Here is a 12,074-nt window from a genome sequence, read left to right on the forward strand (position 1 = left end):
TAATTTCACTCACCCTGAACTTTCAGGAATGTGTCGTCCGCCATTAGGCTCAATTTTCTCCGTTTACATAATCGAGGGAAGTCTGACCATATTGATTACATTGCATTGAGTATACACCAACTAGCCTAGCAGCAAGTAGCGATATTGAAGCTCTTTAGGAGGACAACCAGAGGCGGCACATTTAAGAAGAATTCGATAACTGAGAAATACGAATTGCAACGTCACGCTCGCCACCTTGATTGCTCGCGTTAATGCCTCAGTTGCAGCTGGGCGCTTAAGTGATCATTCTGCATTCAGCAAATGATGATGATCCTAATCTGCTGCACCACGTATGAACTCAGGGGAGTCACTACTTCGTATTTCTGCTTTTTATACCATATGTCACATTCCGTACCTTTCTTTGGGATGCAGCGCACTACAGACAAGGACACCAGAGTGCGAAAACAAGAGCACATCGACACGGGTACGGCGAAGACACGCAGTTCATCACAGCCGTGACAGATGGCGCCACTATGCCATGGGAGTCGAATTCGCATGTTTCGAGTGACGTCACCGCAGAGGACACCTGCTTCAGATTTACGTAACCGGTAAGAAATGCCCGCCAACGTTGCATAAACTTGTATTGTAAATCCTACATCTAAAAAAATTTTTGCGCGGACTGTTTATTGGTAGGAGCGCTCCTATTTTACAACACCCAGTGTACGTTGAGCTGTGCAAGTCGCAAAAGAAAGTACTTTCACCGACAGTTTTGTCGTTGCAAGATTATAGATCTGCTATAAGCGGAGGCAGTATACAGGTCTTTTTTAAATCTGTATTGATAGCTGGCTAGAAGAGTGCACTAACACGACAGGTATAAATAAATGCTTGTGTTTACAATGCTAGATAGATTAAAAGCGTGTTTTTTTAAAGGGTGCTGTATAAGGACAAGTTTAAATCTGTAACGATAGCATGGTGAGTAGAAAGCGCATAGAAGAGGCAGTTAATAGACTGCTTTTGCGTATATAGTAGTAGCGATACAAGTGCGCATACATTAATGCCGCAAATCCTCAAATTGCGTTCCGAAAAAAAAAAAAAAGATCGGATAAAAAAAAAAGGCGTAATGGGTTTCGTGAACGAAATGAAACAGGCTCGGAATGCTCTGCGGACCGATGTGATCAGTGTAAATGAAATGAAATCAGACACAAGTACATATCGTAAGACTCGCTGCTGTTGAGCAAGGCCGTGTTATAGCGGTGGTGTACAACGAGAATTACAAGGTGTACGGAAGCTCGGCTGAAAGTCTAAGCAAGGAAAATGTTAGGCTGCTAGAAATGTAGGCACAGTTCAAGGACACAATGCAAAGTGAAAGGCGTTTGTTCTGTGGCGGTGCTGATTGCTCTTCAGAATCTTGGAATGATAAGCTTCTCTATACAGCCTCTGACGCTTCAGATTTTTCCATTTGCAAAGGAATGAATCGAAGAAGCGAAGATGAGGTGTGAAAATGCCAGACGTGCGTATGCAGGCCAGTTGTCGTAAAATGTGAAGGCCAGTGTTGCGCTGAAGAATCCTGAATATAGCCACACGGCTTACAGGGTTTTCGCCACTGCGCCTCGGGGAAAATGGCGGATGAGGGTCAGTGTTGCCAGATAACTACGCAGGCGGGGGTGATTTATGCGTGATGAAATCCATGTTGGAGGGATACTGAACATGTCTGTCACTACCAAGCTCTAGACGGGACACCTTTCTGGGTAAGGAAAGAGATGGGAGCAACAACTTGTTTTTCATAAATGTTACGCTGGATGAATGCTTTTAGCTCCCAGTCAGAATTTGTTAATACCTGCCTGCAACGCATTCTTATTCTGTAAATCTCGCTGTCAGGATCATGGTACTCCGTGAGTAATTGCCCTAGATAAACGTGCTCCTGCACAGACTCTAGACTGACTGGCGATCATGAATTCTTGTTCTTTTCCAGGCTATTTATTATTACCTTTGTCTTCTACATATTAATCTTCAATCGGACTCTTGCACTTCCTTGGTTAAGGTCCTCAATCACTTCTTGCAATTCATCCCCAGTGTTGCTGAACAGGACAATGTCATCCGGAAACCGAAGGTTGCGTATTACCCGCTGATCCTCGCTCATTAGCGTTGCCGGTCTAATAGCCTGAATACTTCTAAGCATACAGTGAATAGAATTGGGGAGATTGTGTCTCATTGCCTGACGCCTTTCTTGAAAATTAATCTTCTACTTTTCTTGTGGAGAAGCAAAGTAGCTGTGGAAATTTAGTAGATATTTCCCAAGATATTGACGTTCAAGGTATTCAAGACTACGCAATAACTCCGTTACTGTTGGTGCCTCTACTGAATCGAACGCCCTTTCATAACCAGTGAAAGCCATTACGAGAGGTTGATTGTACTCCGCCAATTTTTCAGTTAGCTGATTGATGACATGGAGGTGATTCACCGCAGAAAATCCTTTCCTGAAGCCGGCCTGTTCTCTTGGTTGATAGAAGTCAAGCGTGGTCCATTATCCTTTGGCAATTTTTGATGAATATTTTATAGCCTACTGAAACCAAGCAAAAGATTATAATTCTTCAATCCTTTAAAGCCTTCCTTCTTATGGATTAGTATATTTTTGCATTCTTCCAACTCTTTGGTACACTTGAAGTCGTGACACATTGCATATAAAGGGCCTCAAGTTATACAAGCATAATATCTCTTCCATCTTTGATGAAATCGACTGTTACTCCATCTTCTCCTGCCGCTTTCCCCCAGGACATGTCTTGCAGTGTCCTTATAGCTTTTCTCTACTTATGGAAGGACCTCTGTATCCTGTTCATCCCTTGTTCCAATGAAGCTTGCGTAGCTACTCTGGGTACTGTTCGTATAGAGTTCTTCTGGTGCTTTTACTACATCAACGAAATTGCTGATGGCATTACCCTGCTTATCTTTACGTTGAAGGACCTCTGTATCCTGTTCATCCCTACTTCCAATGAAGCTTGCGTGGCTACTCTGGGTACTGTCCGTATAGAGTTCTTCTGGTGCTTTTACTACATCAAAGAAATTGCTGATGGCATCACCTTGCTTATCTTTCACGGCATTTATCTTGTCCTGTCGTATCTCAAGTATTATTCTCAGATATTTTTGAATGTTGTTGGCTTTCTTCTTCTTTATCACATTTGACAGTTCAGCGAATTCAATGTGTTGTCATTTCTTTATTAGGTGCATCTTACATGGCAAATCTTACCTACTGGTTGCCTTAAATGATTGGATGAATGAATGAATGTTGTTTAGGCGGCGCAAGGGCCAGGTATGGCCAAAGAGCGCCATGGCATATGGTGATGGGCCCTCAATGTATTACGAAAGGAGTGGACAGTGAGTTACAAATGAATTCTGAGACGTAGATGAGACGTGCCTGGTTATCTTGGTGTATTACCTCCAACTTCAATAGCTGCTTCTGAAATCAGCCTATAGATGTTATCATCTGCATGTGCATTCATGGCTGTAGGGAAGCACGAAGAAAGCAAGATAAGGCTCGGCGCCACCTTCGTGACTCTCCTACCGCAGAAAATCTCACAAACTTTAAGAAAGCAAAGAGTGAGCATAGAATAACGCACAACAGTGCCAAAGGGTAAGCCGGCAAAAATACATATCAGGCATAAACTCCTACACAGACGAAAGCAAAGCCTGGAACCGAGTTAAGAAATTAAAGGACAGGCAAACCCATCCTCTACAATTAGTAAACGCCCAGGGAAACACTCTTGAAGACCAGGCTGATTCCTATAGGTGCCCACTTCGAGTACATTCCTAGTTCGGCTCATTACACAGATACTTTTCTACGGTACCAGCGGCAAGTAGAGCAATTGCCCCTGGATCGGAAAATAACAAAGAATGATGCTTACAAACGTCCATTTACCATGGCGGAGTTTCCGGCCTCACATGGTTGTAATAAGTCAGCGCCAGGAAGAGACAGAGTAGCTTACGACATGATCAGACACTTACACCCTGGAACTCACAAAACACTTCTGTCGCTTTTCAACTCCGTATTCTGTGAGGGGTACATTCCGGGTGGCGCTGCCTGGAAAGAGGCAATAATAATTCCTATTCTCAAAGAGGGCAAGGACCCAACTTCGGCCAGCAGTTATAGGCCTATAGCCCTAATAAGTTGCAAACTCTTTGAGAAAATGACTAACCGGCGCCTGATCCATTTTCTTGAAAATAGCAAAACACTAGATCCCTTACAGTGCGGTTTCAGGGAAGCTAGATCGTCAACAGATCACCTTGTCCGCAACAAGACAGATATTCGTGATGTATTTGTGCATAAACAATTTTTCTTGTCGGTGTTCTTAGACATGGAGAAAGCATATGACATCACTTGGCGTTTTGGAATCCTTGCTGATCTGGCTGGAATGGCCGTCCGAAGCAACTTGCTGAACGTGATTAAACTGATCTGTCGAACGGCACATTCCACGTTCGAGTTGGTAACGTCTTACCTTTTCCATTTACCCAAGAGACTGGTGTAATAACAATGTGCTGAATTGCCTTTTGTTATTGCGATAGTAATTTTATGGGCACTCCAAGCGCATTTATCACTCCAACCGTTTTCGCCGCCGCCGTAACCGTGAGGTGCCGTATGAAATCCAATGTCGATGAAATCGTCACCGCGTGCCGTACGCTGTGTGTGCAAGTGAAAGCAAAGTCTACGAGTGTGAGCTGGCAATCGCTGCTCAATGTAGCGAAAGCGAGGGAGGAAGACAGGCCGGAAGCGCGTGGTCTTGAGGTTGGCCGCAAGATTGATCTATCTTTTCGCAGATTGCGTGCTATAGCGTTTAATTACGAATCCCTCTGATGAAGCATGTTTGCAATCGGATTGGAACGTAATTTCTTTATGGTGCAGCGACTGGCACTTGACACTTAACACTAAGTGCAAACTTCTGCGTATTTCTAGCCGTCCTCTTGCTAACAACCCTCGCTATTCTTCTTAATAACACTCCGTTATCACTTCTCTCATCGTAAAAATATCTGGGTAGGTACTTAACACACAATCTGTACTGAAAAATACATGTGAACTACATACCTAACAAGCCTAATCGCACACTCTGATTCTTACGGCGCTATTTCATAGCTTCTAACAGCACCGCTAACTTCATCTGTATAGGACGTTAATAAGACCTAAACTAGAATATACATTCTCCATTTGGGATAACTTTAATTAACACTTTAGAGTCAGGCCTTGGTGTTCCCGTTCTTTCTCTGCGCCGTAAATATTCTCGCTTATGTCTTCTTCATAAAATTGATTATACCAACCCTATTCTCAAAGACAAGTTACTCCTTTCTCCATCTTATATATCTTCACGCACTGACCACAACTTCAAAGTTGGAATACCGCAATACCGAACTAGCTTTTGTATAAATTCATTTATTCGTCGAACTTGAAATGACTGGAACCATCTCCCTGCCTTCATCGCTGCCACCACCGAAGACCACAAATTTAAGGAAACTGCCGCCGATTTTGTATGCCCCTCCACTTTGTAATGCCTCTGGCCCGGAGACTACTGACATAATCAAAATAAATAAAAAAGTGGGTGGAATAGAATAGATTTCGACTAAACCCACAGAAAGTCAGAGCGCTTCCACCCTGTGAAGAGGGAAGCCCAGCGAAGCTGCAAGTCTGGGATATTCTACGTTGGGGTTTAGATATATTGGGGATTTGCTATGTTGAATTTGGCTACCAAATGGCAAACCGACCCCTTCGCTACGTAGTCAGGAAAGAGGCTTCGCTTCGGTGCTTCGGTGCCGCTTCGGCCGGCACGCTTCGGTGCCGGCTCCGAGTAGCACAATCCATGGCTATACAATGCCCGGCTCTGAAAGAACTGGCTCGGCTAGCGCGTTCCTCACCGTTCATTTCTACGACGTTCCCAGACAAGAGTCCTTGACCAAAGCTCGGTACAGACAACCGACGCTAACGCGAACTCCTCTCACACCCCGCTCCTCCAATGACCTACTTCTTGCGTACAGCGCCGATGGTTGGCGCGCCTCACGCACTCCCCCTCCATTGCGAGTATTGGACGGCGCGACTTACGTCAACGCCACCTCAAATTTCTCCTTTGATCTGCACCCTCTCACAACATAAGATGCTCGAGCCAATGAGAGTTTTTCTACACGCGGACACGACCATCGGAGACTGAGCCCTTCACAGCTTGGCTGTGAAACCCGTGGGCAGCTTGCACTACTGGTGCAAGCAAGGTTGGAGTGAACACCGGAGACCTGTGCTTCGACTCGAACCAGCAGGGCTTAACTCTCATCACCAATCCTAGTACACCCACACGCGCGGGCACTAGGTCCAGTAAAGACTCAACACCCGATCAAACGTTCACCAGAAACACATCCGCAGCCACCTGGCAGAACACAATAGAGGACCTAGGCAGCGACCACTACATCATCGCGATACACATTCACGTAAACCCACGTATGAAGTCACGGGAACATAGCTCAAGCTAGTGGATTGGACTGAGTTCCGCAAATCACGCGAGAACCGGGTCCAACCCATCGACGACATAGCACACTCGACTCACACCATTAAACAGGAGGTTAACAACGCCACACACATTGTACCTCCTGAGGCATACCTCGAAGAGATCGATAGCCGGCTCCTCCACATGTGGGAGGCGAAGCAATCGCTCAAAAACAGGTGGGAGACACAGAAACACAACAGAAACCTCAGGAAACGCATGGTGCTCCTCAATACAGGAGCGCCGGGCCCGTCGGAAGCCGCCGGGTACGTTGGTTGCGCCGGTGCGCTCGTCTATAGAGGGGTTCGTTTTCGCCAACGTGACGTCGCGCGCGCGCGCTCGCGTTACGTCGGACTATAAACGGCCCTTAAGGAGATAGAGACGTATGCGACACAGCTATGCCGACAACAGGCAATTAAGTTCAGGTAAAACGTGGCATTTTCTCAGATTCCTGCTCGATCCAGAAGACAACAAATCCGCCCACCAACACGCGTACAAGGGCACAGAGGAGGAATTCCTTAGGGAGGTAGAGCTCAAATGCATCTCTCAGGCTCCTCCTCAGCAGCCCCGACACTACGCAGGCCAGGCGAACACCACCCTAGACGAGGAATTCACCGAGGGGGATATCCGCACCGCCCTGCACAAACTTAACTCCAAGTCTGCCCCAGTTCCCGACACCATTACCTACAAGACACTACGTAATCTTGACGACGAGTCAACCACGCAGCTCACAGAATGCATTAACCAATGCTGGACCACCGGCAGCTTGCCCCCGCAGTGGAAAAAGGCCCAGGTGATCCTCATTGCTAAACCAGACAAACCACAAAATACTAACAATCTTACGCCCATCTCCTTAACGTCGTGCACTGGCAAATTGACGGAACACACGTTCCTGGATAGACTCACAAATTACCTAGAAGACAATGACCTTTTTCCACACACCATGATCGGCTTCCGCAGGCATCTCTCGACCCAAGAGCCATGCTGCAGCTGAAACACCACATCATAGACAGCACAGGCCGCTACATCAAGGCCATTCTCGGCACAGATCTTAAGAAGGCCTTTGATAACGTCACACACAGCACCATCCTAAATCAGATCAACAGCCTAAACTTGGGGCTTAGCACATACAATTATATCGGAGCCTTTCTCACTGACAGGACAGCCACCATCACCGTAGGAGCGCTCACATCGTCCGAGATAACCATGGGAAGCTCGGGTACCCCGCAGGGTTAAGTGATCTCTCCCATGCTGTTTAACCTCGCCTTGCGTCACAACTACTGACAATCCCCGGACTCCATCACACTGTTTATGCCGACGATATCACCCTCTGGGTATGCGACGGCAGTGATGGATCCATAGAACAAATACTACACGAGGCGATTGACACAGTATAATGGTATCTGCAAGGGACGGGACTATCCTGTTCGGCGGAGAAATCCAAGCTACTGCTATATCGCCCTACACTCAAGAGCCGACCACCCATACATCATCACCATGCAGACACATACGCCGATATAACACTCACGGCAAGCGACGGTCGCATCATACCAACCGTGGATAAAATTAAAGTGTTAGGACTGATCACCGAGAGTAAGGGCACGAATGGCGAGACAGTTCGCAACATTGACGCAAAAGTATCGAACGCGGTGCGCCTTATTAAACGCATCTACAATAAACACAAAGGCATGAAAGAGGCTAGCAGCCTCCGCCTCATCCAATCATTCGTACTCAGCCACATCATGTATGCGGCAGCCTATCACCGATGGTTCGTCGCAGAAAAGGCAAAACTGCACAGCCTCATTAGGCGAATACACAAACAAGCACTAGGATTGCCGTAACACGCCAGCACAGACCATCTTCTTAAACTGGGATTACACAATACCCTCGAAGAGCTTATCGAGGCGCAACAGATATCGACAATACGAGTGATTGGCCAAGACTAAGTCAGGCCGCCAGATACTCGATAATCTCGGCATCTCTTACCACACCCAATACGGCGACAAACATGACATACCACGCGATTTGCTAACTAAACTCACAGTTCCACCGATACTCAAGAACATGCACCCCGAACACAACGAGGGCATACGCGTCAGTAGAGCCAAAATCATGACTAAGATTTTTGGTCACAACGAGGAAGCGGGCTTTGTCGATGCAGCACGCTATCGGGACCATCACCGCTTCGTAGCTGTGGTCGTAGTCCACACACACCAATGCAAAACAAGTTCATCAATCGCCACAAGGCACGTAGAAACGGCGGAGGAAGTGGCCATCACCCACCGGGGTGGCTCAGTCAGCTAAGGCGTTGCGCTGCTGAACATGAGATCGCGGAATCGAATCCCGGCCGCTGCGGCGGCATTTCGATGGAGGCGAAATACAAAAACGCCCATGTGCTTGCGTTTTAGTGCACGTTAAAGAATCCCAGGTGATCAAAATTAATCCGGAGCCCTCCACTACGGCGTGCCACATAATCAGAACTGGTTCTGGCACGTAAAACCCCAGAAAGAAGATGAAGTGGCCATCGCGCTCGCCATAGCTCACACCAATGCCTCACATATCATCAGCGACTCGCAGTCGGCCGTGCGAAACTACGCCAATAGAGAGAGAGAAATAACATTTATTAGCCCCGAAGGAACTAAAGCCCAAGTCCGCGCCTCCTGGTAGGCTCATGCCTCCTGGCCCAGCACGTTCTTGACGTGCTGCACCAGAAGCGGCCACCAATACACAGAATCTCCCCTGAGGCATTGCGGATCCTTAATACAGGCAAAACTTATGAGGCAGACAAATGCGTACAAATCCTCTGGATCCCAGCCTACACACCTCTAGATCAACCGAAGTTCAGTCCAAACGAGGTGGCGCACAATGTGGCTCGAGGTCTCACGTTCCGAGCAGCGTTCGAAGCAGCAGCCACCCGATTCGGGACGATCAGCTCACTAAATCCTGTGACATTACTCAACATTATCGAATGCAAAGGCGGGAGTATTCACCGCCTCACCCCAAGCTCAATAGCTCCCTGTCCGTTCAATGGCGGCATCTACAAACACGAACATACACGAACCCCGTCATCATAAACCATATATACCTCGAATTATGTACAACCAATCTATGCCAGTATTGCAACACCGGAGCCACACTAGATCACATTCTATGGGTATGTCCAGCACTGCGCTGCTCAGTTCAGCCCTGGACGAGCAACTCTGGGCGATCCAGCAGGCCGAGGAAGCTGCCGGGAAACAGAGTCACAGAGTCTCTCCGCTAGCTCCTAGGTGGGAGCCCAGCCAAGCAATCTGCCGGAAATCAATAAAGTTCTTATCTCTCTCTCTCTTGTTTCTCCATTAGGGCTTTTCCAGGTCCTTTTCCCGTAGAAGATATTCATTATTCGGAGTGTTGCGACGCGGGTTACTCGAACCTCGACCGGCGTTACTACTGGGTAGCGTGGCGTTGTCGGCAGGCTGCAGACGTCCGGTAGACCATGGCGACTAGGCAGGGGCGAGACGATTTCTAGCATGAAACTTGCACTGTTTATTATATGGTTGGTGAAGGACAAAAAGAAGAGAATAATGATGAGAAATACATTGCGGAGCCGCCTAAATAGGCCCGCTAAAATCGTAGGCGGGATTTTGCTCACGTCAACGTCACGTGACATGTACTGAGTCCGGTCGGGGATTGGCGGCCTCTCCCGGCCTCTCTCCTGTAGGCGACGTGGCGGCAACACGTGGCTCCCGTTTGTTTCGGGGAAAGGAGTGTCCCCTTGAGTCGCACAGTTCGCCGAAGGCGGCCCTCCCTCCTGTCACGCACACACACAAAGGGGCCCGTAATCACTGCGGGGCGCCCGCCAGACCGGCAACCACTCGAGGCCCCCATAGCGAATTAGGGATCCATGCTCTGTTTTGATTAGGCATGGTCTTTCGATCATCCTTTTTGCACGGGGTGTTACATGCAAATCGTAACGGAGTCTATTCGTTTCCGCGAATTCTGCCAACAGCTCTCCTCTACTGCTACTCGGAACAATGCCGTAGTTGCCTATTGCTTGTTGCCCAGCCTGCTTTCCCCCAACTATTGATTTGATGTCGCCCATGACTACAGTATACTGTGTTTGTACCTTTTTCATTGCTAATTCAACCTATTCTTAAAAATTTTCCATTTGTTCGAGCGTAGGCATGTACTACTTCTAATCTATATATCCTATTTAGCTGTATTACGACGACTCCTACCTTTTCATTAATGTTGTAGGATTCATCTATGTTGACCGTCATGTCCTTATGAATTAGAAATCCTACCCCGCATTCTCTCTTATCTGGAAGGCCTGTGTAGCTGAGGGCGTGGCCGTTAGTCTGCACTGCATAATCCCAACCAGTTCTTCACTAAGGCCAACAATATCCCAGACAATGCCTGATAATTCTTTAAGAATTATCAGGCAGCAGGATTAGATGCTGTGCTAATCTAACCTAACTGGAGAGGGTTCGTCTGTTAAACGTTGCCGGGTTCAGTTTCCAGAGAATAACAGAACCTTCTGCCGCGTCGCAGGCCTGACCACCGCACTGGTCAGGTGCTCCGTAGCCGCTGGGGACTCAGGGCCACGGTTAATTGCAAAATGTAATTGCCAAATTCTGGGGTATTACGTGCCAAAACCACGATCTCATAATCAGGCAGGTCGCACTCCGGATTAAGTTGGACCGCCTGAGCTTATGTAGCGTACACCTAAATTTAAGTACAGGAGCGTGTTTGTATTTCGCCCCCATCAAAATACGGCTCCGCGTTACGGGTTGTAGGCTTCGGCTATGCGTGTGCTGGTTGTTGGAAACAACTTCCTTTGAGCATTTACCATATTGTTACGGGGAGAATATGTATAGAATGGATATATTTACAGGGTAAGGCGCACAACGCTGCAGCAATCGTTCAGGGGAGCGCGTGCACACCAGAAAAACCACCCGTCGTCGTCGTCATCGTCCAAGCACCGACCACAGGATCGCCGCTCGTGACATTACCCGCCGGCGGCAGAAGCACCGTCCCGGTGCAATTAGGGCCCGGGCTGAGAGTGGTACGGTTTTAGACGCGAGACATGGACTATGTCACTTGCGATTGTTGCAGAGGCCGACGTAGGATTTAGCGGAGCGATTTCATAGGTCACATTAGTGACTTTGCGTACGACGCGGTAAGGGCCAGCATAACGGGAGAGAAGTTTTTCGCATAGGCCAACGCGACGTGACGGGAACCACAGCAAGACGAGCGATCCTGGAGGGAAGTTCACCTCCCGGTGTCGGCGGTCATAGAGACATTTTTGTTTGACCTGTGAAGCCGACAAGCGATCGCGGGCAACCTGACGGGCGATGTCAGCACGGGCAAGAGCATCACGAGCATAGGCAGAGGATGTGTCTGCGTGAGCATGAAGTATGGTGTCCATAGGTAATGGTGGGTCGTAGCCAAACAGTAGATAAAAAGGTGAATAGCCAGCTGTGTCGTGACGAGAAGAGTTGTAGGCGAAGGTCACAAAAGGCAAGTTAATGTCCCAGTCTCGGTGGTCCTCAGACACGTACATAGCAAGCATATCTGTGAGAGTACGGTTGAGGCGTTCAGTAAGGC

General features: G+C 47.9%; 1 protein-coding gene across 1 annotated transcript in view; it reads left to right on the top strand.

Moving 5' to 3' along the window:
- Nucleotides 1-455: 455 nt before the first annotated feature.
- Nucleotides 456-12,074, top strand: part of LOC119433586 (uncharacterized) — a 62,719-nt gene continuing 51,100 nt past the window's right edge. Inside the window, exon 1 of the mRNA XM_037700842.2 lies at nt 456-587. Coding sequence (XP_037556770.2) covers nt 502-587 — 86 coding nt within the window. The 5' untranslated portion in view covers nt 456-501. The remainder of the gene's footprint in view (nt 588-12,074) is intronic.

This window comes from Dermacentor silvarum, chromosome 11, assembly GCF_013339745.2.
Source record: "Dermacentor silvarum isolate Dsil-2018 chromosome 11, BIME_Dsil_1.4, whole genome shotgun sequence".
Lineage (NCBI taxonomy): Eukaryota > Metazoa > Arthropoda > Arachnida > Ixodida > Ixodidae > Dermacentor > Dermacentor silvarum.